Genomic DNA, 25,230 nt, shown 5'->3' with positions numbered 1-25,230 from the left:
TATTGAACTTTGACTGCCTTAATTTGCATTATTTTCTTAAGAATTTCTTAAATTACTCCCACGCTGAAAGTGTATTTTTATTTGAATTGCAATAAAAAAAATTACTGCAAATCCGTTAAGCTTTTTCGATATCGATAATCCGATAACATCGTACGTTATCACTATTACAAAATAACACATTTAATCAAATATACGGATTATGAATTAAGATATAATATAGAATAAAATGTTGCGGTACAGACAAGTAGTGCGTCTCCTTCAGCACAGTAAATACTCGGTCAGAGCAGCGAGCAATGGATGTGGCTCTTCCGGAGGCGAAAAATCCGACGATGATCTGCATCCGATACGACGAACACTCCGTTTGCTCGGCAACGATATGCGCAAAGTTAAGGAGTTCTTTGTGCCCAAGGAAACGGCGACCCACATAGATCCCATTCCGACACAGAGCAAGTTCCATTTTAAGGGAGAGCGGGACAAGAGCAAGGAACCTACTCTGCCGGATGACTTCCAGACCCATTGCGATGTGCTCATCATTGGCGGCGGGGGCGTGGGCAGCTCTATCGCCTACTGGCTGAAGGAGAAAGCCCGTGACGGTCTTAACGTTGTAGTGGTCGAGAAGGATGACACGGTAGTTGAATGATGTGTAGCAGTGTACCCCAAATATTTAACTGGTATTCCATATATTTACAGTATGCCCAGTCCGCCACTCGTGTCTCTGTGGGCGGTCTTTGTCAGCAATTCTCCCTGCCCGAAAACATCCAAATGTCACTCTTTGCCGCCGACTTCTTGCGAAACGCAAAAAAACATTTTGGTCAGGATGTGCCTCTCCAGTTCACGCCCCATGGCCATTTGATGCTCGCTGGCGAGGAACACGCGGAAAGCCTAATGCGCTCCTCTCAGCTTCAAAACGAACTGGGTGCCCGAAATGAACTTCTCACTGCAGATCGATTGGCGGTTCGATTTCCCTGGCTTAATACCACTGGCATCGCTTTGGGTTGTCATGGCCTGGAAAAAGAGGGCTGGTTTAATCCCTTGGCCCTTCTTAGCAATTTCCGTCGGTCAGCCAGCGGCTACGGCGCCCATTTCGTCAGTGGGCAGGTGGTCGACTTCGAGTACAAATCCCAAATGGACATTTCTGTGGTCGGAGATATTGGTTCCAAGGAGGGTTCCTACACGGGTCTGGAGACAGCGGTCATCCAACTGCCTGATGGCACGCGACGCACCTGCAAGTTCGCCTTGTGTGTAATAAGCGCCGGTGCTAGTTCCGAACAAGTCGCGCGATTAGCAAAGATAGGCGTGGGTCCAGGAATACTCCAGGTTCCACTACCCATTAACGCACACAAGCGGTACATGTACGCCATCAACTCGCAGGCCCAAAGTGCACCCGGAATGACCATGCCCATGACAATAGATTCGTCGGGCATCTTTATCCGCAGAGATGGCCTCAGCGGCAACTACATTTGCGCGCATGATTCGATGGAAGAGAATCATAACGCGCCGGTTGATTCGCAATATTTCAACCGGCACATTAGACCCCATTTGTCAAATAGAATTCCCGTTCTTGGAGAAGCGCAAGTGGTGGATAGCTGGGCGGGCTGCTACGATCACAATGTATACGACGAGAACGGCATTTTGGGAGCCCACCCGTACTACCACAATCTGTACCTAGCCACCGGTTTTAGCGGGCACGGAGCACAACAATCTCTAGCTGTGGGCCGAGCCATATCCGAGCTGATTATGGATGGGCAGTTTAGAACTATCGACCTCTCTCGTCTAAGCTTCGACCGGCTGATTATTGACCAGCCCATGTACGAGTTGAATAATGTTTTAAGCTAGAATTGTTGATGGTGCATTAAAACTAAATGCAGCTAATTTAATTTATGAATTTGAACTATTTAAACTGGCCTGGAGCAGGACCAAACAGACCTACGCCCTGCTTGCTGGCGGCGCGTGATGGGGCAAAGCCCAGAAGCTTTTGGATGTTCTGACGAATAGACATGGTGCACAGGATATAGAGGAATATAAAGGAGCAGTCCGTGTAGTCATCCCCGGACAAGTTTCGGTGACTTAGTCCCTGGATCCAGGAGATGGGTGTGAAGGGCAGCTGGGCAACCACACGGCCGTCGAAAATGCTGTTGAACATACTCAACAGGGCGGTGAAGGCAAATCCCGTAGCGAACATAGTCTTCATCTTGACCAGCGAAAGATCGCGATTGTTGTTTTTCAGTTTTTCCTCGTCGCGCTCGATCTTCTTCTTCACCGCTTTGTCCAGGGAATCCCCATGGATCTCCTTGCGGCGCTCCACTGCAATAAAATGCGGGTTAGCTCGCGACCATTCTTGCACCCTTTGACCGACTTACGCTTTTTGCTCTGCTTTTCCACCTCGGTCTTTAGCTTTTGGTACTTCTCCGTCCGGTAAACCATCACCCAGGTGAGTCCTAAGCAAAATAATTTTTAGAGTTGATTAAAATAACTGACCTTTCACTTACCTTCGCCCAGAAAGGCGGTGCAAACCGATATAAAAACAATTAATATTGTGTCGGACCACATTTTTTCACTAAATTAATGCTGATACAAATTAAAACTCATCGATAACAATAGTGATATAAATCATTAAGCGTTTCCGATAGCTTATTAACATGGACTATCGATTAAGACTAACGTTTTATTGGGGGCATTCTGGTTTCGTAACGGCTTAACTTTAAAAACAGTGTTTTTGGGAAAAATAACTAAATGCAAAAATATGCATACTATAAATCGTGCTGGAAATTACAGAGTATTGACGTTCTAATCAATATATCACGATTCTGTCGAATCAAAAACAAACCCTTTCTTTATTTTGCGTTACATTCTTTTGGTAGATATAAACGCACAATTCTATGAGTTCCAAAAGTTAATTTCTCAGACATTTAAAACACATTTATGGTTTTTTTTTGGCATTGTCACAAGCTTGCCGACTGATGTTAAATTGTATTTCTAAGTTCATTAAAATTTTAAGAAATATTGATTTTACAATACATTAATCAATTATTTTATGTTTATTAAATAGATGTTAGCATGGTAACTTGCTGCAAGAGTTTCTAGAATCCGATGGTAAGTTTCCATGGCGTTGATGCTGATGCCGGCGCATTTCTGGTTGCTGTGCTTTCTTTTTGGGGTGAGGTGACGTTAGGCGCTGTAAAATGCTACATTTGAGGAAAGAAATCAAATCAGGTTATATATATATATATGGAAATATATATGCTATATATATATGGAACAACAACAATGAGCAAAATAACGAAGAAAAGAGAGTCCAAAATCTCAAAATCAGAATGTGGATGGGACGTTGGCGAAAATATTCAAATTGAAGTCTGTTCACTTCAAGTTGAATATTACAAACGTCGGTATATTTTGGAACGCAAAACGCTCGAAAGGATAGAAAATGTTCGGGTGGTGATGAGACCCTGCTGAAGTTTTAGTTGCTGTTTTTTGAAGTTTTTTTTTTATATGTTGATGTTAGTTTTTGAGATATTATCAACATTTATTTGCTCAATCTCAAGCCTCCGCCTAGTAACGTCTTCGCTCCCGCTCGCGACTGCGAGATCGTCGCCGTTCATTAGAACGATTCCGACGAGTGTCGCGCTGGCGGTCACGATCCTTCTCACGCTCTTTCTGGCGCTCCTCTCGCTCCTTTATACGCAGCTTGTGCTCCTCGATGCGTTTCTGGCGGAATGCCTCCTTTTCAGCGATCTGAAAATACGGAAGAAAGTTTATAGTTCAGACGGGCTTGACTATAAGTGTTTCTCGTTGAATGGAACTATGAACTGTTTATCTAAGCAACTTACCGCTTCCGGCGTCAGTGGCAGCCAGTATATGCAAGGTGTTCCCTTAGTCTTTCGAAATAGATCATCTAGTAGTCTGATAGGCGGTTCATTCTCCTTCTTCTTAGATTTGGAAGCTAATAAAATGGGGTGTTTCTGTATTTATCATGACAAGAAAACATATCCCACGGGTTTTACCTGGTGATCCACTGCGGCTTCTGGCGTGTGCATTGCGATCAATTCGCTCTCGCTCCCGTTCGCGTCCCCGTCCCTCTCTGTCCCTCGAACGCTTTCGTTCCTGTCCGGCACGTTCCGCATCCCGAGACCTCGAGTCCAGTCGATCCTTGCTCTCCCGACGCCTGTCGTTGCTGTGTTTGTCGTGGTCGCTTGGCTCCTTTTTGCCCACATCCCATTCGCGTACGGGGCGCGCTGGCTGAAGAAAAAAAACAAATAAGCTTTTGGATTTCTTGCAATGGCAATAATCTATTACTTTTTTGTCAGACGGTTCCAACCGAGACCAAGCGTTGCCCGACTGCTGGTTATCTCTGGTGTTTTCCTGGCCGTACTTCGGAGCCTCGTCTTTCGTTGAAAGTATTGCACGATCCATGTCAGTGCGACTGCCAAAATCTACATTCAAACATTTGGGATTTGAGACTGGCCAGCGAACTCCGTGCAGGGCATGTCGGGTTTCGATAGCCTCGCTTAAAGGGTAAAAAGTAACAGAATTGCAAGTGTGAGTTTTGTTTAAACATATCAAAGACTCTCTGGATATGAGCTAATATTTTCAAAACTACAATACTTACTCTTCAGTGGAGTATGCAACATAGCACTTAGACTTGATGCGATCTATCCAGAAACCATCTTCCTCGACGATCTTTCCCGTCCGCGCCAGCAGGCCTTTCAGTTGCAGCACTGTGAAGGGGCGTACCAAATTGGTGATATAGAGCACGTGGCTGGTTCGGTTTCGCGCAGGACTAGGGTCACCGACTATGTGTGGTGCTGCCGTGGAAACTGTGGCTTTGGTCAGGCCGACCTGAGCCGGCACCGCGTCTGTTGCTGCTGGAGGAACGGCTCCTGCTTCTTCATTATCTACCGACCCCTCTGCGCCGGTCTCGCAGGTGGTGGCGGTATTTGCCTTGTTCTCGCGATCTTTGCTAGCTTCAGATGCGGGTGCCGGCGAAGCAGATCGCTCTGAATCTCGATCGCTGGTGACCAGGCCTTCCTCCTCTGAAGAGGATTCCAGCTGCACATCGCTTAGAGGCACTGGCTGCACCACATCGGCTATTATGTTCTTCAGGGAATCCGTCGAAATGGCAAGCACGGGTGGGGTCCGATCCGAAGATTTTTTATTTGTCAGCCACTTTCGCTTCCGCACCGACCGTTGCAGCACTGGAGCGCCGGTTGTGTTGGTTGCGGTGCTATTTAGACATGGCTCGTGCTTGTCGTTGGAGAGATCTGCTGGTTCATCCTGAGTTTGTTCTGGTTTTTCCTCTAGCTGCTTGCGGTTTTCCTTCTGCTCCTCCTCCTCAACGGGCTGCTGTTCCTGTATCTGCTCCTTGTGCCTTTTCTTGGTTTCTCTGCGATCCGCAGGAGCGGAGGCTTCTTCGTCCCTTTCATCGACCTCTTCTGTCTGAATGTCTAATACATCGCTAGACGTTTTTAGATGTTCCTCACCCTTGCTGGAAGGAGAAGGAACCTTTACCTCTTGTTCTGGCTCGCTCTGCTTGGTGTCGTCATCAGTGCAAGGTGGAACGTCCTGCTGCGGTTTTAGGTCCTCGTTCTCATCCTTATCATCCTTGACTACAGCGGGTTCTGGATCGGATCCATTGTCTTGAGCCTGCTGATCCTCCTTCTTGACAAGGTCTTCGGACTCGCTCTGATTAGCCGGCGGCGCTACAGACTTTTCCTCCTCGACAGCGTCCTTTCCCTCCTTTCCGTTCTCCGTCTCCTCCTCTGGTATGGTGTCCACCTTCTTGTCGCCACCCTTGGACTCCGTGCGCTTTTTGGGCGTCGTCCGGCTGCCGCGACTCCTGCGCACTGGCGATGGTCCAGATCCGGCACGTTCTTCACTGGAGGCACGCACCTCATTGACTTCTTGAGAGGCTTGCGGCACTTCGGGGCAATCGGGCTCCTTATCCTTTTGGGCCACGACCGGAGTTTCGACCTCAGTCTTCTCGGTCTCTGACACCTTGCGGGAGCGGCGGCTTCGCCGTGCAACGGCCACCGGCACCGGAGCGGGCGACGACGACTTTTTTCGCTCGCTGCGACGTCTCATGGCTGGCCGAAAAACGCTGGAAACGACCTGCGACACTGGAAAGATCTGAAATAAAACGTAGGTACAGCCGGCGGACCCACAGCTATTTCATGCACTGCTTTTCGAATGCACTCGTAATATTCTGCACCTTTTCTTGATAAGAAAAATAATTTTGCTAGGCGAAAGAGCGTCAATCCGCCATCAATATGCAGGGATGCTTCTGCTCGGTCTATCGTTCGAGTGACGGCTATCGATAGTTTCGTATGCGATTAGAGAGGGAAGTATATTATAACAAAGTTTATTAAACATATTCCGATGTTTTCTATTTTAAGATTGTGAATTACTCAGATATCAATTGATTTTTGTTTGTAAATTTAAGTTATAATCGAAATGATAAGAACCGAAATTGCCGATAAAGTTTTGTTGAACAGTGTCATCTCTAAGAAATTTAAAAAAAAGGCTTTGTTTATGAAATCTTAACGAAACATAATAATATTTGTTTAAGTGTGATAAAATATAAATTATGTAAAAGTGTTATATGTACTCGGGCGTTACAAAATGTACTTTTAAAACGACTTTACCACGCTTTGCAACACTATACACGTACTATTTCATAATTTTTAATACCGTACCTGCAAGGTTTTAGGTTTTAGTTAAAAAATTAATTAAGCTCCAAAACATGTTAGTGAAAAATATTTGCAAGTTTACCCAAGTTATGGGCAGGTTCCGCGTTGCCGCGAATCCGAGAGATTACTGTCATCTTGCGCCGCTGAAGAGAAGCCGTTATCACCAACGGTCAGAATTCGGATCTAGACCGCTGTGCGCCAATGCTGGGGGCTACCAGGTGGCCTGGATAGCTCCACACGCTTCAGGTTCTTCAGGCGGACTGCTTTGGGCTTTTTCCGCTGCCTTCACTCTGAACCTGTTTGGTGGCGCTGACGAAAAGGAGGAAACTCCAGAAGACAAGCTGATCACGACCATCAAGCGATCAATCCTCTGCATTCAGAGGGAACAGTACGACAAGGCCGAGCAAATGCTCCACCTGGCTCTGCGAATGGCGCAGGATATTCAGAGCAAGGACGGCATCACTTATGTGTTTGATCTGATGGCCAATTTGGCCATGGAACGGGAGCAGTTTAAGAAGGCGGAGAAGATATTCACGGACGTGATGAAACGCCTGTTTGCCGACGGTCACACCGAAGAGAGTCCCAAGGTGGGTGACCCCCTTAGAGACTCTAACCAGTTAAGATCTTTTTCATTTGTAGATACTTCACATAAGCTCCAAGATAGCACATATGTCTCAGCTGCAAGGTGATCTGGAAAAGAGCTTTCAAGGGTTCACTTGGACCTTGCAACAATTGGCTAAGCTACTGGAGAAAATGCCCGACGACAAGGACATACTGGAGCTGTATGGCTTGACAAAGAACTGGTATTGAAGGTGTTTGCATTGCCGCTAGCCAAGCTCGCACTTACAGTTCCAGTCAATGTGCTTATTTTCCAGGTTCGGCCAGCTGCTGATGAAGCAGGGAAAGTATCTGGAGGCTAAAAATCTATTTAAGGAGGCCTTCGACACGCTCATAAATGTTTATGGCGCTGTGAACGACGCCTCTGTAACCATCCTAAATAACATCAGCGTGGCGTACGTAAACGTAGGTTAACCTATTCATCCAAAGTACTTGAAATACATTAGATTACTTACAGCTAGAAAAGTACACCGAGGCAAGGGAGACCCTTTTGCAGGCCATGGAACTTGCTAAGGAGCTAAAGGATGCCACACAGGAAGGTATTCTGCAGGCAAATCTTGGTTTGGTGTATCTTCGCGAGGGTCTGATGTCGCAAGCGGAGCAGGCTTGCCGACTGGCGTGGAAACTGGGCAAGGAGCACCAGAATCCCGATGCCATAGAGCAGGCCGAGTATTGTCTCGACGAGATAAAGAGCACCCTAAATGGAGAGAAGCGGCAGTGAGGTTTTTTTACAGTGTATTTTTGACTATTTATAAAAATTTCATTTCGAAGTGAAACACTAATTTGGAAGGCTTAGAAACTCTTAAATAACGCCGCCTTGGTTATATTGAGAAATAATTGCGGTCACTGAATGTTGGAATATACATTTTTTAAATACATGCTCATCGTTTTGAGTAGGAAATGATAAGCAATCTTTAAAATTGTTTGCGGCATACTTTCAGTTCACGCAATTAGATGCTTTTTGCATTTGCTCTCCCCACTTTTGATGTTACTCGAACTTGGCGATAACTATCATTAAGGCTACGCCGGTGAGCAGCGCAAAGATTTCCTTTAGGGACTGTTTCAGTTTGGTGGACTCCTCCAGCAGCTCCGGCAGGACACTCACTGTTGCAATGTAAATAAAACCGCCAGCGGTGAAGGGCAAGACCCATGGGGCCGATCCGTCGCCGCCTCCAGCTCCCAGAAGAGCTAACGCTGTGCCCGCCAAAGCTCCGAGGGCTGTGACGAGTTGGAGAAGCATTGCCTTTCGCCTAGAACAGCCAGACTTTATTAGAATGGCAAAGTCGCCAATCTCGTGGGGCACTTCGTGCAGCAGAATGGTAATAGTAGTAACAATGCCAATGCTGTTGCCTGCCAAGTAGGAGGCGCCGATGGCCAAACCATCGGTAAAGTTGTGAGCGAAGTCCGCCGCTAAATTCAAGTATCCGGAAATCTCCACTTCACCCTCTGGCTCCGCTTCTGGTTTCTTGGACTTGGTCTTGGCTGGCTTTGCCGGTTTGTCTCCATCTCCGCTGTCTTCTTTGCCAGAAGACTTTTGCTTAGCAGGCACGGGTTTTGGCTTTGGTGCTCCATGGCTATGGCCGTGTCCTCCTTGACCGCCCTTTAGAATGCGTACCAGTTTCTCAACCGAAAGGAAGGCAATGATTCCTCCAAGGACCCACAGACCAATGCTCATATCGTGGCTATGAGCATGTTCATGCTCCTCGCCTTCATGATGATGATGGTGATCATGACCGTGATCGTGGCCGTGCTCCCCATGACTGTGTGGATGCGTGGCATGAGGAATCAAGTGCAGGAAAGCATCGCCCAACAAGCCGCCAGAAGCGAAGGCCAGAAGAACTTTAAGTCGCGGCTTCATAGCCTCACTGTTGTCTAAGGGTATGATGTACAGTAGCACGAACGGAGCGGCACTGATAAGAAGTGTTGAGCCGATGGAGTGCAGCCAAATGGTTCTCATATCTACAAAAAATTGGGGTCAACTAGTGCATTCTAAGCGTGTTAGGTCGTGGATTACCCAAATCCGGCTTTGACTTGGTGTGCCTTTCATCGTGCCCGTGGTGATGATGTCCGTGATCATGCCCGTGGTCGTGATCATGCTCATGATCGTGCCCGTGGTGATGGTGTCCATGATCGTGGTCATGATCGTGCCCGTGGTGATGGTGCCCATGATCGTGGTCATGATCATGATCATGATGGTGCTCCGGCCGTGGAGCCTTCTGCGGATCGAAGTTTTCGTTGGCTTCCCGCGAGTATTTGAAACTGGGATTGCCCTGGCCGGCGCACATTGCCGGGAGAGAGAAAAGCACTGCTCCTAGGATTACGGCCAGTGCTAGCTTCTGGTAGAACTGGAGCTTACTGCACTGGAAATCCGCTACTTGTTTGGCCATTTTGTCCTGTACTTCAATTTTACGTTGGACTGCAGCCAAAGTGTTGTGACGTGTTTGCTTTTTTCTTGCTGCTTAGCTATCGATAGCCGTGAATTTAAAGATATCGATTGTTTCGGTCAAATAAAAAAAAACTTGTTTTTATTTTCAATGATATGTTTTACTTTGCTGCTTTCGTTTAAATGAACTTTTAAACGAAGCTTAAGATCCGATAAAGTTTGCTGAACCTAATGCTTCCAAAAAATTCGAAACCTTTGAAATTTAAGCAAAAAAAAAAAGTAATAGAAAAATATCTTTTTCACACTTGCCGCATAAGACCGTCCAAGCATCCGAGTTTTAAAATCGTTTTTTAAGTATCCTCCTATATATATTATCCAACCTGAAAAATATACAAATTTTCAAATTAAACGTTTAGATACCATTTTGTATACACAAATGAAAGTTAACCCATTATATTCAGAAAGTAAAGTATCTTTATTTCCGTTGGCTAACCACCGAATTCGATTAAAATTCACTTGATTGAATAATTTTATATTTGTATATTTGCATTTAAATGACTATTAAATAATTGTATGCTTTAGTTTGTTTCCTATGTATTTATCGTTACCAGACATGGTTAAACGGGGCTAATAACTAGACACGAGAAGGTGCACAATAATTTGCTTTGATTCAAAAAGAACGCTTAAATTTTGTGATCAATAATCAATAAATAATTAGTTAGAGTTTCACATGACACGGCAATGTGGGTGAGTGTTTGTTTTGTGTATGTATATATACAAGCCACTTTGGTTGCTGGTTGAATTGCTGCTGATCCTGCCTGTCCTTTCGTTTCCGTTTCAGCCGCTCAGTACAGGTTAATCTTTTTGAGTATTGTCTTGCGACACATGTGGCATGTCCGGAGCGTTTCGGCACAATGGGAGCACGCGCCGTGCCCGCACAGGAAGGCCACGTCCCTCTTACGTTCCATGCAAATACCGCAGAAGTGCGACTCCTCAAACTCCTGCACCTTGTTCTCCAGATAGCGAAGTAGATCCCCGGACGGTAGGCGTGTGGGGTCACTAGGTGACGACGTGGACGTGGGCAGGGCCACTACCCGGCCGTTGACCGTCAATCGCCGCTCGATTACCACTGCACAGCGGAGACACTTTTTCATTCGGATGCCGCACTCCTCGCAGGCGATCTGATGCTGACACGGCTCAAAGCGCACCAGCTGCAGGATCTCATTGCAGACAATGCACTCCAGCGGACCGGACACGATTACCGGACTGAGACTGGGGCCCGCAGCTCCGGCCTCCAACGCCGTGCTGCTGGAGCTAGAAGTAACCGGAGGCTTGGGCGCCTTTTTGCGCGGTGCCACCTGTGGAGAGACGTTTTGCTGTGTTGCATCGGAGTTCAGTTTCTTCACGCCCGGCGAGGCAGAGGGCGTGGATGGAGCTGCTCCTACTCCAGCGGTTGGGATATCGTTTGGCTTTGGCATTAGTTCAAATTGCAGCCGCTGCGGTGGTGGAGGTGCTGCAACGCTTCCAGGCCCGGCCCCATCGGATTCAGCTCCAGCAGCCGCAGAGCATTCCTCACTGGCGGCTGAAACAGCAGACACGTCCAAGGCTTGAAGATTCCTAGGCAGCGATTCGGCTTCGCCCTGCTGCCCGAAAATCAGTTGCCTGATGTTGCGGTCCGTTATCCACTCAAAAATGCTTGCATTGGCGTTGTTCAGCTCCACTCGGCAGCCGGACCTCGAAAGATAGATCAGGATACTGTACATCAAACGATCTTCGGGCCGAACGCTTGTCTGCACTAGACTCAGGTAAAACTTGTGAATCTCTGGTGCCTCCTCTGGCTGAGGCTCAGCGGCCGACTGCAGATTGGACTTCTTAATGACGCACAAGTGCATCGCATTGTCGCCGTCCTCGTCCTTGGCATTCACGTCGCAGGAGAGGCGAACGAGTCGCTCGATTACTCCGGCATGGCCCTGGGAGACGGCCAGTAGGAAAGGCGTCTGTTGGCGATTGTTACGTATATCTAACTCCGCTTGACCCTCAGTGACCAGCGTTTCAACAACCTGGGCATGACCGTTTAGGGCTGCCAAGTGAAGAGCCGCAAAACCATCGTCTTTGCGCACATTGACCAGCTGGCGGGAGAGCAACAGGATACGACGAGCAGCTACCACGTTTCCCTTAAGCGCTGCATGGTGGAGCACGTTAAAGCCACGATTATTCTTAACCGTAAAGTCAAGATTCGGAGCGTTACAAAGCAACTCCACAACTTCTGTATTTTCCTTGCCGATAGCGTCGTGCAGCGCCGTATCTCCGTACGAGTCCTGAATGTTGACGTTGGCATTGTGCTGCAGCAACTCCCGGACACAGTGCGGAGTTTTCTTGTGCGCGCAGATGTGCAGTGCGGAGCAGTGGCTTGAGTTCAGGAAGTTCACCTCAGCACCGTGCTGCAGCAGCACTCGCATGGTGGCCGGCTGGTTGCCGAAGGCTGCGTAGTGTAGAGCGGAATCACCTTCCTTGTCAACCGCATTCACGTTGGCACCCTTGGAGATGAGGTAGCTGACAAGATCGACGTAGCCCTGGTGCGAGGCAACTTGAATACAAGCCTTGCCGCCACTCATCACATCCACCTGGCTGGGATTCACGTCCAGGTACTGCCGCACGAAATCCAAATGGCCCTGGGCAGCCTCTCGCACTAGCTTGTCGGCGACCGAACTACCAGAGAGGCCTGAGAGCGGTGTCATTACGTGGTCTGCGCGTCGGTGGCTCAGGTCCATCATACTGTTGGAGCGCTCAGCTGCAGTCGCTAATGGAGAGCGCTCTAGTTTGACACATTTCGGATTCAGGGTCCACTCGAAACCGTCGTCCAACTGCTGGATGCGGAGGTCGCCGTCCGAGTACACCTTCACGACTTTGCAAATTTTTCCAAGGGCCTACGAAACGTTATATGAAGAATATATTAGAAAAAAAATGTTTTTACACAGTCTGAACTCACGTGTCGCATGATTTCGATCCATTCGCCGTGACCCTTCTGCAGCTGCTGCACTTTATTGGCATCGTTGATGATGGTGACCAGGTCACCGACACGAAAAGAAACAACCTTAACGAGAGCGGCGGGATGAAAGGTCCATCTATTGGGACAGTTTTCATACTGAACACTGTTTGGATTTGAATTGTGTTAGAAACTGAAATAAAATGCAATATATTGTGTATTCTTACCGTATATCCCCCTTGTCCGTGATGCGATGTACGGTGCCCAGTTTGGACAAATGCTCGACCATGCGCGGATTCCATCCTCCATGGCCCTGCTGCAACTTCATTAAGGCGTCAACCTCTAGGCAAACCTTGACGCGGTCGCCCACAGAAAAGCTTGGCTTCACCATGGGCGCCACTGGCTGCAACTCCTCTGGCTGACCCAGAACAGGCATGTGGTCCTTGTAGTAGTGTCCGCCGCAAGTGGCCGTTATGTACTTGAGGTCCACGTTACCCTTGTGACCTAGACGGTAGACGTTCGTAGATCCGGTAACCCACGATACGTTGGCCACGCTGCGACACGATTCGTTGTCCCAGCCCCGGATTTCCATTACCCGACCCGTTCTGCCCTCTCCGCCGTCCTGTTCGTTCCACTCCCAATCAGGACCACGCACCACTTTGGAACCCACAAAGATGCCTCGCAGCTGGATGCGCCTGGCACCCTTTCTCATGGACACTCTTACGCCCAGCGAGTTGGGAGTGGTGTAGCGGATGAACGGGTGCTCCAACTCGTGCAGATCCTCTGCGTAACAGTAGGCGCACAGGTGATAGTTGGGGCACTGGGCGCACTTGAATACTATGCCAGCGATACCCGCCTTGGAACAGCCATCGCAGACGACATTTGAGTGACGAACCCCTGCAAATGAATAATCAAAATAAACAATGAACTATAAATAATTGAAATTTGAATAATTTAAAAAATTAGAAATTACTTGCGAATTTATTAAGTAAAAAAATGTCCAATCAAATATAGAAATGTTTCTTATACGATTTTGTATTGTCACTTACCAACTTGTGCATTATCTACTATTATCAAGTCGTACTGGTTCTGGTAACCCACACGGTAGTTGGTCCGGTGTCCGGAATCCCAGTTGACCACGACAGTGTTTTCCGGTGAATGCGTCGATCCGCAACGTCCGATTTCGCAAACGGTTCCAACGTGACCTTCTCCGTCGTCTGTTGCGTATGCAATGAAACAAAGTTAAGAGTGATGTGATGTGAAATGGAGAATCTATACAGCTGCCACAAGGATGTTCCTGGGGCTGCATTGTGTGTACATCGGCATCACCATGCACATCCGGTGGATATCAGACATATGCAACGCACACTTTCCCCTTATAAACAACGCGCCATGACTATAAATACCCATAATCATTGACTCGGGCTCGGGCTCCAAGCGGATTTTTGTTATGCACTCGGACTCGAGCGTGCAGCTGCTCTATAATTACCCCGTATCACGGGTGTGGATGTGGAATCGTTCTGTAGAGGGTGACATTTGATGTTGGCCTGGGGAGGAATGGGAGAATGGGAGCACCGCTGGCAGGGCCGCCATCTGAAATTTTGTTTATGTCTATTTTCAACACACCCCAGTCGGAGGAATACCAAGGTCCAAAAATAAACTCTCCACATCCTCCCCAAATCTCAGGCCCGCTGGAGCAAACTGCTCGAGATCCCCACCCGATAACTAAAAATAAGCACTCCAAAGAGGTTGGAGACAAAATGGCACGCGCCCTTGCGCCTGACATGTGCATATGCTTCACAGTCTGCTTTTCCGGACGGGAAAAGTGCGACTCGGGAAGGGAGGCACACATACCATGACCTAATCCTAAATATGTGCAGCTGCAGTTGGAGCCTAAAATAGGTTTAAAACTTTTCTCAGCGGAAAGTACCTCTCTGAACACAGAACTTCTCCACTGGGTTCGATATGAAATCAACACTTGGAATAAATGACTTAAAATGGGAATATTATATTTTATTTCGATTGCTCTGACTTTTAGGTGTACAATAATTGTTGCTTCTATTAGCAAAGAAATTGTTTTTTTTTTTAATACAGCTATCAAAATGTAATTATATTTCAAAGTTATACATTATACAACATTTCCTTCATTTCACATTTAGAGGTTTTGAATTCTGATCTCGTTTCAAGCTACAGGCGGTTTATCAAGCTTTCGAAACGATAGAAGCCTCAATATCTAATTGTTAGTAATACGTAACGAACTTTTTCCAGCGAAAGACAATTAATTCAATTAAAAACTACGCAATATTATTGTTTGGCCGGCAGCTGCCTACGAGCTTACATATTTATTTACCTGCCACGTAGGGTGCCTTACTGTATGTACTATCGAGACCTACACATCCAAATATATACGCCATATATATATGAACCATAAAACGAAGCGACGAAAGCAGAAGCAATTGGTAAGCGCAAGAATTTCGCTGCTGCCGCAGTGAGTGTTGCTAAAAATAGCGGGGCGCGTCCTCTTTACATTCAACAACGCCCAGAGCAGCAGCAGCGGACACGGACGTACACCTCTCCGTCTCGTCCCGTCCCTCTGCCCCACACCAATTCTCCTGCTCCGCCGACCCTCTACTGGTGCCAATGCCAAGTGAATTGCTTTTTGGGTATACAGTAAGTATTGACCACGATGTGATTCCCTTTAAACCATTTCACCAGAATAGGTCTCTCTCAGATTATACAAAATATTATAGAACAAAAATCAAATATATGCAAATAAAATTGGATCAAAAACATACAGCTGTTAGGGTCAAATATGAGCCGATCGTAGCCGACTTTTCTTGCTCTTAAAGATATAGATGTGCTACTGAAAATGGTTATTTTCCGGAGAATATATGACTAACCATGGGTGTTCCCCAAATGAATGCTTAAGTAGACGACTTCCCCACCGACTAGTGCCCACCGTACGCCAATTTCGGTCTGCACTATATAACAAAACCAACCGTATCTATAAACAGAGAGCGGATGGCAAGTTAATTCGCCTCTTTGGAGGTGGGTGAAAGTAAACAAGCCTGCCTGTGGCTGCCTGAATGCGTTCTTACCTTGATTCGACCAGATCCAGTTGGGTCCGCGCACCACTCGAATGCCAGGGGGAATGGAGGCTCGCATGGCGTTTGGTTAGCTCAATTTATGTAATCCGTTTCAGCCTGCAAGGAAGACAGCTTAATGTGACATTTGACAATACTTGGAGCACGGAGTTTGATGGGACCTGGCTGATAATTGGGTCAACTAAATGGCGGCCCCGTCAGCGCATGACTAAAAAGGAGAGGAGCATATCGGGGTCACCTCAGAAGTCTTTGTAGGCTCAAAACATAAAAAGGTCTCTAAGAGTATTTTTCAATACATTGCCGTGGTTTAATCCTAAGCAAGAAATTTCGCTTTTCACAGAAAACTGCAGCAGAATTAAAATGTTCTTGAGATTTCTGTAACAAAACTCCTAAAATGTCTTTGTTGACCCTTCGCATTATATTTGCGGTGACGGTGGGGAGGAAATGCCATTCAAATGCCAGATATGTTTCCCGATCGCCAGCGCTTCGGTTTCTGGCAGTCCGAGGTTTTGTGGTGTGGAAGCTCGCATGACGCATGCCGATAAGACGGATATATGCACATATGTACCGCCTGGAACTCCGATTCCAAGTGTGATTCTGATTCCTCAACGTCCCGCTGATAAGAGCAGTAAATGTCACTTTTTGGTCAAGTAGCGAAGTCATTCAAGGAACCGACCCGCATGTGTTGTTTACGAAAGTCCAAGCACTCACACTCACGCCCGATTTGACATCGCACATATATATAAATATGTGTATATATGTATTTTACGTATATACTGATGCAAAATTGGGTATGTGAAAAGCGATTATTGGGGGCTTGGTTTGCGTTTTGGGGCTTACCAATACAAATTGCGAGTTGTTCCAGCTGTTTGGAATGAAAAACTTGAAATTCTCAAGCCTTTAATGGTGCATTTTAAGCGCGCGTGCGCTTTTAATTGGGCATTTATTGTTTCCTTTTGCTGAAATTCAGTGACACCGTTGCTCCGGTATCCAAAAGGATCATAGTTCACTCGAACGCGATTTGTTTTTCGCACTATTCTAACACGCCACTACCGCACTTATGGCTAATTTCTCCTGCACATTACAATTTGATAGTTAAATGACCAAAATTCACTATTTCGCTAGCACTATAAAATAAAACTACAATTTGGTTTGCTTCTTCTTTCTATCTAGAGACGGGCGTGCAAAATGACATATGTATTCGATAGTGATCGATAAGACGTAAGGCAATCGATACCTGGTGGAGATATATCAGCTATAAGGAACACATGTTATTTTGTTCTTGGCAGTCCATAAATTTACATAGTTGTTTACCACAGTGTGATTAGTTATTATTATTCATGCTCGGTAGCGTGTGATGAAAAGAGCTGCCGAAATGGACCAATTAACGTATCAGACAGCTGTAAAAAAGGGTAAGCTTTTCTGATATACGTCCTGAGAGGTAAACAAATAAATATTATCTTATTTTTAGCTCAACTGGTTGAGAGGAATCCCCAGTTGCAGATCAACCCAATGCGTGTATCCATGCACCAGGAGGAGGATATCATCGAATTGGCACAACAAATCCAGAATGCTGACAAGCAATTGAAAAACACCACTTGCCATAAGCTGGGGGTCATAATGGAGCAGGTAATGCCTACTCCTCTTTAACAATAATAATATAAACTAATAAGTCTTTGATAGATCAAAATGCTTCAGTCCCAAGCCATGGAGATACTCAAGGAGTCCAATCTCAACCGAGATCTGCACAGTGCGGCCTGCAATTTCACCAAAAAACCCGGACAAATCTATCATCTTTATCAAAGGGCATCGGGTCAAACCTATTTCAGCATGTTATCACCGGAAGTAAATTTTGCTTAAAAATAATTTTGAAAACCAATTATTAATTTCAATGTACTTTTAGGAATGGAATCTTTCTGTTGATCAAACATTCAAAGGTAGTTACAGATTGGAATACGATTTGAGCTGGACTCCAGTGAATAAGATTGAAGAGCAGGATGAGAAGCTGAAGTGGGCGGAGCAGTGCATGCAAAGGGCTCTAGACGGTGGGCGTGGTTCGGCCATGGCAATTGACTTTAATATAAACAATGATTAAAAGAATATATTACAAATTATTTTTATTAGCATTAGTCTATGCCAATAATTCAATGTTATTGGTTTTAATTGCAAAAACAAAATTAAAAAGGCACTAGCATAAAATGAATTAATTTTAATTTAAATCTTAACTTATTTATATTTTAATAAAAAAATAAATATTTTACACTTGTTTGATGTTAACAAGTTGATAAATAATATCGATGTTTTCTATCGATAGAGAAAGTGCATCGCAAAGGCTCTCGATTGCTGTTCTGCAGTTCGATTTCTGTTTTTGTTTAGTGCAACAGCTGAGAGCTCTTTTTTTGTGAAATTGTGAATATTTTTAGTTTGTTTTGTTTCGTTTAGCGTTTCGTTCAAACCCGCAACATGTCCGCGCCCAAGAACGAGATGTACTACAGTCTGCTGGAGTGGTTCAAGACTCTCAATCTAAATGCACCGCATGCGGATGCGGAATCCCTGGCCGATGGAGTCGCACTTGCTCAGGTAACTAGATGTGCATATATACATAGTTCATAAATATCTATTAGCTTTTATTTACAGGCTCTCAACCAGTTCGCCCCCGAATCTTTCACCGACGCTTGGCTTTCCAAGATCAAGGCCAGCGCCGTGGGCAGCAACTGGCGTCTGCGGATGAGTAATCTGAAAAAGGTGACCCAGTCCGTGTACGACTACTACAGCGACGTACTCAACTACTCGCTGAGTGATTTCTCAAAGCCAGATCTGCAGAGTATCGCTGAGAAGTGCGACTTGGGAGAGCTGGAACGGCTGCTGCAGTTAGTCCTTGGTTGCGCCGTGAACTGTGCAGAGAAGCAGTCGTACATCACGGAGATTATGTGCCTGGAGGAGGAACTGCAGGCAAACATTATGCGTGCTCTTCAGGAACTTGAGGCCACCAGGCAAGCATCCTCGGCAGAGGGCGGAGTAGTCAGTTCCTTGTCTCGTAGCTCTCGCACCGGAAACCTGGACAGCAAGGCAGTTCAGGAGGATCGCGACGCCTTGGCACAGAAATGCTTCGAGACGGAGAAGAAAATGCTCCTTCTTATAGACGAAAAAACTAATCTTCAACAGGAGTTGCATAAGCTGCAACAAGAGTTTTCCCGTCTAGAGCAGCACTCCACGGTGATCGGAGATGATGGAGTCTCTTTGGGACCAGTCCAAACTGGGTCTGTACGCTACAACGAACTGCGGCGCCAATTGGACTTACTAAAAGAGGAACTTCTGCACTCTGAAGGAGCTCGGGAAGACCTAAAACTCAAGGCCCAGCAACAAGATACCGATCTACTACACATGCAAATGCGCATAGAGGAGCTAATGGTACGGACATTACGATTTAATTTGAATTTTATGTTAACATACTTTTGTTAAATACAGAAAAGTTCCGCTGAAGTGACCACTCTGAAAGATGAAGTGGATGTTCTGCGGGAGTCCAACGACAAGCTTAAGATATGTGAAGCCCAGCTTGACACGTATAAAAAGAAGCTAGAAGACTATAACGACCTGAAGAAACAGGTGAAAATTCTGGAGGAGCGGAGCGCCGACTATGTGCAACAGAATGCGCAGTTTGAGGAGGATGCCAAACGATATGCCAATACCAAAGGTCAAGTAGAGCTCTTTAAGAAAGAGATTCAAGACCTTCATGCCAAGCTGGACGCCGAGAGCAGCAAGAATGTAAAGTTGGAGTTTGATAACAAAAATTTGGAGGGCAAAAACCTGGCTCTGCAGCGGGCCAAGGACAGTTTGCTCAAGGAGCGCGATAACCTTCGGGAGGCAGTCGACGAGCTGAAATGCGGACAATTGTCTTCAAACACAGCGTTGACTGGCACCACAGTTTCCCGAGAAATGCAACCGTCGGCCACAGTGGAAAAGCTACAGCGTCTGGAGGCGGAGAACAAAGCTCTGCGCGAGGGACAGGGTGGCCAGACAGCTTTGGCGGTTAGTAATATGAGATAACATAACTTGGCAACTTTATATTAATACGAATATTAATTTATATTTGTTGTAGCAACTTCTGGACGATGCCAATAAACGCTGCGAGAATTTGCGTGAACAGCTAAAGACAGCCAATGAACGCATTCTTTCCCTGTCGCATGCTTCTCAAAGCGATGATCCCATTTTAAAAGAGTAAATAATTCACGTTTTTAACTATTACTATTGAATATCTAATTCTCTTCCCAAATATTTTATTTCATCACAGGAGCGAGTTTGGCAAACAAATCAAACAATTGATGGAGCTAAATGAACAAAAGAGTGAGTCATGACTACTGCCATAAAACAATACGCCTTCTAATATTTTATATCAACACAGCACTCCAACTGGAGGAAGCAGTTACCCAAAGCACGTCTCTGCAATGTAAGGTGACTCAGCTGGAAACCAATTTATCAGCGCGTGAGCAGGAAATTCTGGTGTATGACGCCAAATACCGAAAGTGCGTGGAGAAAGCTAAGGAGGTGATCAAAAGCATAGATCCGCGAATTGCAAGTGGTAAGGGTTTAAAAGTATTACATAGATTTACAATAATTGTTGAAATAACAGCTCTAGATGCTAGTGTCCTGGAAAAGAGTTCTGATCTCGTCGAGGAGGAGCCGAAGCCCAAGATGAGTGTAATGGAGGAGCAGCTTATGACCTCCGCTTTCTACAGACTGGGTGTCAACGCCCAGCGCGATGCCATCGACTCTAAGCTGGCAATCTTGATGGGCTCGGGTCAGACATTCCTTGCCCGCCAGCGGCAGTCCGCGCCTCGCAAATCCCTAAGTGCAATGAAATCAAAGTAGAAAGCATGAACCTGAAGAGTAGGCTAAGTCTCATTTCTTGTTTGAGAATTTATATAACTAATATATAATACAAGTATTTATTGGACCTCCGCAAGGATCTATATCGTATTTATAGTACATACCCTAATAAATTTCAATTGAATTACCAAAAACAAGAACGTAAATTTTTCCCGTAACCGACCACCTTTAAAAAACAGTGTTTTTGTAAATATTTAGCTTTAAGTATTGAATTAAATACATTTAACGCAGAGTTGAGGGCAAAAACAAATGCACACATAAATTAAGGGGTAGCTCTCCTTGGCTCTGGAGCCCATCTGGTAGAGAGTCTTGGGCGTTGGCACAGGTATGAAATGCAATTCGGAGAGGAGCAGGAGCTACACAGACGAGCGGTAATAACAATAGGTGTCATCCTTTACTTGGCGATCAGTTGGAGCTGCAAACCGCCGGCTGCCGGCTGGTTCGTCCCCAACTAACTGGTGGAGTCCACATACTTAGTACATAGGATCTCTGACCCAACGGTTCACCAGGGCCGCCACATGCTCTCATCCTGTCCAGCTGCTGCTGCAGCAGCTGCCGCCTGGGCCATGTAGTGATACTCCTCCTCCTGGCGTTGCCTTAGAGCCTGACGAGCGGCGTTGCTTGTCTGGGGTCGCGGACTGCTCACCGGAGCCTCGTTCTCATTGGAACCGATGCCACTCTCGGATCTTGGTGAGGATTGCTGCGTGGCGGGCATGGACTTAAGTTCCGAGATCGAGACGCCGGAACTGACAGACGCTGCCACCGAGGCAGGTCTCTCTTGGTGCACCGTTGGCGTTCCGGCACCGGAAGTGGCCATGGCGGCAACGGTGGCTCCTGCGGAAGCGGCCACCGCCATGCTGTTGGCATAAGCCGCTGCAGCGGCAGCCACATGAGCAGCCTCCAAGCCTCCCGGAAAACTGGGACTCAACTTGCCGGCCAAATGTGGCTGAACCCGTTGCAACTCGATCAACCGCTCGAAATCCGTTCGAGTAGCAATCGGATCCACCAGGGGCTGGGCACTTAGGCCAAGGGCCGCCGCCAGTTGAACATAGTGGGGCGGCAGGACCAGAACTCCATTGGCCGACTCTGGTTGCTGCTGCACGTGCGCCTTCAGCTGCTGCTTGTACTGCTCCAGGACATTGGCGCACACCTTGTTGCGATCCTCCTCGTAGCTCAGTTCGCTGGGAGCGGCGGCATCTGCATGCGGCGATGTCTGGCCTTGTATCTGACTTTGCACCTGGATTGGAATCGGCGTTTGCGCCTGCGCCTGTGACTGGAGTCCACGATTGTTGTTTTCATCCTGAGGCGCGGGCGTGACTGGCAGAGCCCTCTGCTCAGCGGCCACCATTTTCAGACCCTTGCTGTAGTCCACCGGATTCGAGTCCTGGCTGCTGTAGTCCAGCGAATGTTCCTCAGGCTGCGACTTCTTCGCTTGATTCAGGTCGAAGCAGCTACTACTGCTGGGACTTTCCGCAAAAGGGGCCGTCGAATGGGGACAGATCTCCACGTCGATTTCGGCTATGCACTGGTCCAGGTGTCGCAGGAGTCGCGCCTTGGAGCCGGGCTCCGCCAAGGTGGGCATGGTGCCCATGGGTGGCGGTTCCGGGGTGGCCAGGTAACGGGCCACTTCGCGGGCGCAGTCCGTGTAACCCGCTCGGTATTTGTTGACCGCTGCAAGATGAAAGAGGTTTGAATATTACCATCTAAGATTATCTATTTTATGAATTTTTATTTAGATACAGATACAGACAAAGGTAATGTCTTTAAAGATTCATTCACTTCGAAATGTGTTACTTTCAGATGGAAACTAGCTTAAGCTTCTTCTAATTTATATTTTGGTATATTTTTACTCACTGGGATCGTCGAGATTGCGATGCCTCTGGAAGTGGCGGACGGTCAGTTCCAGGATGTCTGCCTTCTCCAGCTTGGTGTGCTTCGCCTGGCCCTCGCCGTTCTTCGCATTTTGGCTCTTGGTGGACTCGAGGATGAGGGCCTTTAGGATGGCCAGGCTCTGGTTGATTCGCGCCCGCCGTCGCTTCTCCATGAGTGGTTTGTTTGTCCGCTTGCTGATGTCCTGCGACGAAGTCACATTCTGCGTGGAGCTCACCAGCCCGATGGACTTTATGCCGCTGCCATTGGTTGAGCCGGCGGCGGTGAATCCGATGCCTGGCGGGAATACCGAAGCGAAGGGGTAGTAATTAATAAAATTATCGGTATAACCTGCAAGTTTTTGTAATTGAATCAATCGCAAATAAAGTTATGTCTTTCGTTTCTCAAGTTTTCGCCTTTCTAATTCTCATGTTGAGTTTGGCAACTGAAATGTTTGGTTTATAATCAAATTTTGGTTGATTCAACGAACTTTGATTCTAAAATTTAAAATCCATACATCAAACTTGATTCAGTGAGTTTCTTTGAGTTGAAGGTTGCGAGCTCCTAGTAACCCATTCATTTTATTTTAATCTTTAATTTTAGGACACTAAGATGTTTTATATAATTTATTCAGGATGATTATAATTGTATACACCAATGTTATATTTTGTGAATGTTATTTCATTTTACACTTCTTGGCCACAGGTGGCCTTTTCTTTGTGAAATCAACTTGATAACTATTTTAACTTGTGTTTAATGGTCATTAAATAAATATAAGTGCACTAAGTAAATTATATTCTTTACTAATTTAAACTCTGAGCCTCTAAGCACACTTTATTAAAACGTTTTTGAGGAAAATTTCACAATTCACTTCAGAATTTTAGGTCATGTTGGAAAACCCGTGTATCATTTCAAACTTAAAAGCCTTCTTTGCGATAGATTGCAGCTTAATAACCACAAACTTGTTGTATTACCAGGTGCTGATTTATTTTTTGAGTAATCCTTATCACGTTTTGCTGTCATTTTCTCATTTTTACGGAATCCAAAAGAATTCGTGGCCCGTTAATCACAATGAAATGGCGCTATTTCTAAATTTAATTAGAGTTCAGTAATTTCGAAACTGTTGGCTAGAGTCCGTGTCCGCGCCAACAATCACGTCTTTTGGTGGTTGAATCAGGATTCAAATTCCGTTCGACAAGGACACGCGTCCGTTCTGTTCGAGGATTCACGGCTAACTGACGGCGAGGAGCGAAAACAATTGCGACTTTTCACTTCGTCGCTTGTCGGCTGTCTGGCTGGCAATGGGGTTTTCCGATTTTCCGCTGCCGCGTGCGCTTGGCTTGTGCAAAATTTCCCGACTGAAATGCTTGGTTAGCTCATGTTGCTGCTGTTGCTGCTGCTGCTGCTGCTGCTGCTGCTGCTGTTGGTAGTGGCACGAGCCATCGTCGTGTGGCGCAGCAACCAAAGCAGATTGGAGTCAACCGACAATAAAAGGAACAACAACAACATCAACGACAGCAGCAACAACAGCAACAGCAATCAGCAGGAGCGGCAACAGCAACAAAGCCTGTGGATGTGGCAGCAACAGCAACGCCTGGCTGCCTGCCACGTTAATGGTGGTTGTGGTAATGGTTGCCCCCCGACCTCCACACACACACACACACACACAAACACACATAGATTTGGCGAAGAGCTTAACGACGCAGCGGAGGCATGTTGCCAGTGGGTGGTGGGTGGCTGGCCCGAGGGCGGAGGAGTGTGAGTGGAGGAAGGGCAGGAAGGGGAGGAGGGATTGGTGGCGCGCTGGCTGCGGCAAATGTCAGGCAGCCCAAGCGACAAGCCGGATCGACGTGCCGCCACTGGGACGGACGGCGTGACCATGTCTGGCTTTCACACACACACTGGCACACCCTCAGTCATAGACACAGGAGCCCACCCATACACAGGCATACAAATCAATTCGCTTAGGCGCAAATAGGAAATTACCCAGCACACATGGCGTATGAGTGTTATTTTGGGTGGGCATGCAAAGCATACATTTCAGCGCGTGATGCAGGCTTACTTAATTGATTAACTAATGCAGGGTAAGTGAATAACTTATTAATATAAAATAAAAACGTAGTAGAAACTAAATTCGTTGGTGATTCAAACAAAGAGGTTGATTAAAAATTTCAGTATAAAATATATAATTATTGTACTTGTATTGTATAAACCTTTTGTCCAATTTATTGCAAAAATACCATTAAATAATGCATATAATATGTCAACCGAAAAAGTGTCGCACACTTTGTTCGCTGGGTGGACTGCGTCAACGGCGGGTTAGCCGGAGTCGGGATCGGGTATGAGATATGTGGTATGGGGTTGCGGCCTGCGGGCGACGAAGCAGCTCCTGCTCCTTCGACCGACTGTCTGTGGGTCGTGCGGGGTCAGTGGGGGTGCGGGTGCGGGTGGGATGGATGAATGGATGGATGGATGAGCGGGCGTGTGGGTGTTTGCTGTCGCTGACTTTGCCATTCGGCTGCCCGCATCGAAATCATAACACCAACGAGGCGAAACTTCTGTGGCGCAGCAGTCGTGGCAAATAATAAGCCAGGCCAGCGGAAGCGGAGAAGGGAGCGAGCCGGGAGCAGGAGTGGCAGGATCCAGACGAAGACAACTGTGACAGCGGCAGCAGAAAGGACTATTAGATAAATACGATTG

At 46.6% G+C, this 25,230-nt stretch overlaps 9 protein-coding genes across 10 annotated transcripts; 4 read left to right on the top strand and 5 right to left on the bottom strand.

Moving 5' to 3' along the window:
• The first annotated feature begins 114 nt into the window (after positions 1 to 114).
• Positions 115 to 1,877, top strand: LOC6549438 (FAD-dependent oxidoreductase domain-containing protein 1). Its single transcript, XM_001974267.3, has 2 exons — positions 115 to 628; positions 691 to 1,877. Exons 1-2 carry the CDS (start codon positions 227 to 229, stop codon positions 1,834 to 1,836), a joined length of 1,548 nt encoding a protein of 515 aa, XP_001974303.1. The 5' UTR covers positions 115 to 226; the 3' UTR covers positions 1,837 to 1,877.
• On the bottom strand, positions 1,839 to 2,644 carry LOC6549439 (calcium load-activated calcium channel). Its single transcript, XM_001974268.3, has 3 exons — positions 2,490 to 2,644; positions 2,361 to 2,438; positions 1,839 to 2,304 (listed from the first exon to the last, which is right to left on the bottom strand). Exons 1-3 carry the CDS (start codon positions 2,548 to 2,550, stop codon positions 1,892 to 1,894), a joined length of 552 nt encoding a protein of 183 aa, XP_001974304.1. The 5' UTR covers positions 2,551 to 2,644; the 3' UTR covers positions 1,839 to 1,891.
• A 751-nt stretch (positions 2,645 to 3,395) lies between these two features.
• On the bottom strand, positions 3,396 to 6,318 carry LOC6549440 (apoptotic chromatin condensation inducer in the nucleus). Its single transcript, XM_001974269.3, has 6 exons — positions 6,206 to 6,318; positions 4,607 to 6,123; positions 4,294 to 4,504; positions 4,002 to 4,236; positions 3,828 to 3,940; positions 3,396 to 3,732 (listed from the first exon to the last, which is right to left on the bottom strand). Exons 2-6 carry the CDS (start codon positions 6,076 to 6,078, stop codon positions 3,550 to 3,552), a joined length of 2,214 nt encoding a protein of 737 aa, XP_001974305.1. The 5' UTR covers positions 6,079 to 6,123; positions 6,206 to 6,318; the 3' UTR covers positions 3,396 to 3,549.
• A 73-nt stretch (positions 6,319 to 6,391) lies between these two features.
• Positions 6,392 to 8,105, top strand: LOC6549441 (tetratricopeptide repeat protein 19 homolog, mitochondrial). Of its 2 annotated transcripts, XM_001974270.3 has the most exons (4): positions 6,392 to 7,270; positions 7,323 to 7,486; positions 7,559 to 7,706; positions 7,759 to 8,105. In XM_001974270.3, the coding sequence occupies exons 1-4, from the start codon at positions 6,737 to 6,739 to the stop codon at positions 8,020 to 8,022; spliced, it is 1,110 nt and encodes a 369-aa protein (XP_001974306.2). In that variant the 5' UTR covers positions 6,392 to 6,736; the 3' UTR covers positions 8,023 to 8,105. The 2 variants fall into 2 exon arrangements, with proteins under 2 accessions (XP_001974306.2, XP_026835720.1); XM_026979919.1 differs by lacking the exons at positions 7,559 to 7,706; positions 7,759 to 8,105 and having other exon boundaries at positions 7,337 to 7,459.
• On the bottom strand, positions 8,020 to 9,796 carry LOC6549442 (protein catecholamines up). The gene is made up of 2 exons (XM_001974271.3): positions 9,316 to 9,796; positions 8,020 to 9,260 (listed from the first exon to the last, which is right to left on the bottom strand). Exons 1-2 carry the CDS (start codon positions 9,686 to 9,688, stop codon positions 8,290 to 8,292), a joined length of 1,344 nt encoding a protein of 447 aa, XP_001974307.1. The 5' UTR covers positions 9,689 to 9,796; the 3' UTR covers positions 8,020 to 8,289.
• Positions 9,797 to 10,204: 408 nt separating this feature from the next.
• On the bottom strand, positions 10,205 to 17,160 carry LOC6549443 (E3 ubiquitin-protein ligase MIB2). The gene is made up of 6 exons (XM_015156458.2): positions 16,615 to 17,160; positions 15,769 to 15,873; positions 13,720 to 13,887; positions 12,898 to 13,567; positions 12,674 to 12,836; positions 10,205 to 12,611 (listed from the first exon to the last, which is right to left on the bottom strand). Exons 2-6 carry the CDS (start codon positions 15,833 to 15,835, stop codon positions 10,530 to 10,532), a joined length of 3,150 nt encoding a protein of 1,049 aa, XP_015011944.1. The 5' UTR covers positions 15,836 to 15,873; positions 16,615 to 17,160; the 3' UTR covers positions 10,205 to 10,529.
• On the top strand, positions 16,989 to 17,977 carry LOC6549444 (uncharacterized protein C1orf50 homolog). The gene is made up of 4 exons (XM_001974273.3): positions 16,989 to 17,186; positions 17,246 to 17,403; positions 17,458 to 17,619; positions 17,678 to 17,977. The coding sequence occupies exons 1-4, from the start codon at positions 17,132 to 17,134 to the stop codon at positions 17,867 to 17,869; spliced, it is 567 nt and encodes a 188-aa protein (XP_001974309.2). The 5' UTR covers positions 16,989 to 17,131; the 3' UTR covers positions 17,870 to 17,977.
• Positions 17,978 to 18,123: 146 nt separating this feature from the next.
• On the top strand, positions 18,124 to 20,803 carry LOC6549445 (protein hook). Its single transcript, XM_001974274.3, has 7 exons — positions 18,124 to 18,354; positions 18,412 to 19,185; positions 19,243 to 19,803; positions 19,874 to 19,992; positions 20,066 to 20,118; positions 20,177 to 20,353; positions 20,405 to 20,803. The coding sequence occupies exons 1-7, from the start codon at positions 18,238 to 18,240 to the stop codon at positions 20,641 to 20,643; spliced, it is 2,040 nt and encodes a 679-aa protein (XP_001974310.1). The 5' UTR covers positions 18,124 to 18,237; the 3' UTR covers positions 20,644 to 20,803.
• Positions 20,804 to 20,847: 44 nt separating this feature from the next.
• On the bottom strand, positions 20,848 to 23,928 carry LOC6549405 (protein hairy). Its single transcript, XM_001974275.3, has 3 exons — positions 23,505 to 23,928; positions 22,516 to 22,827; positions 20,848 to 22,332 (listed from the first exon to the last, which is right to left on the bottom strand). Exons 1-3 carry the CDS (start codon positions 23,551 to 23,553, stop codon positions 21,164 to 21,166), a joined length of 1,530 nt encoding a protein of 509 aa, XP_001974311.1. The 5' UTR covers positions 23,554 to 23,928; the 3' UTR covers positions 20,848 to 21,163.
• Between the last annotated feature and the right edge of the window lie 1,302 nt (positions 23,929 to 25,230).

Source organism: Drosophila erecta, unplaced genomic scaffold (genome assembly GCF_003286155.1).
Source record: "Drosophila erecta strain 14021-0224.00,06,07 unplaced genomic scaffold, DereRS2 tig00000092-arrow-pilon, whole genome shotgun sequence".
In the NCBI taxonomy this organism is placed as follows: Eukaryota; Metazoa; Arthropoda; class Insecta; order Diptera; family Drosophilidae; genus Drosophila; species Drosophila erecta.
Note: the sequence above shows the minus strand (reverse complement) of the source record. Positions and strands in the feature narration are given on the sequence as shown.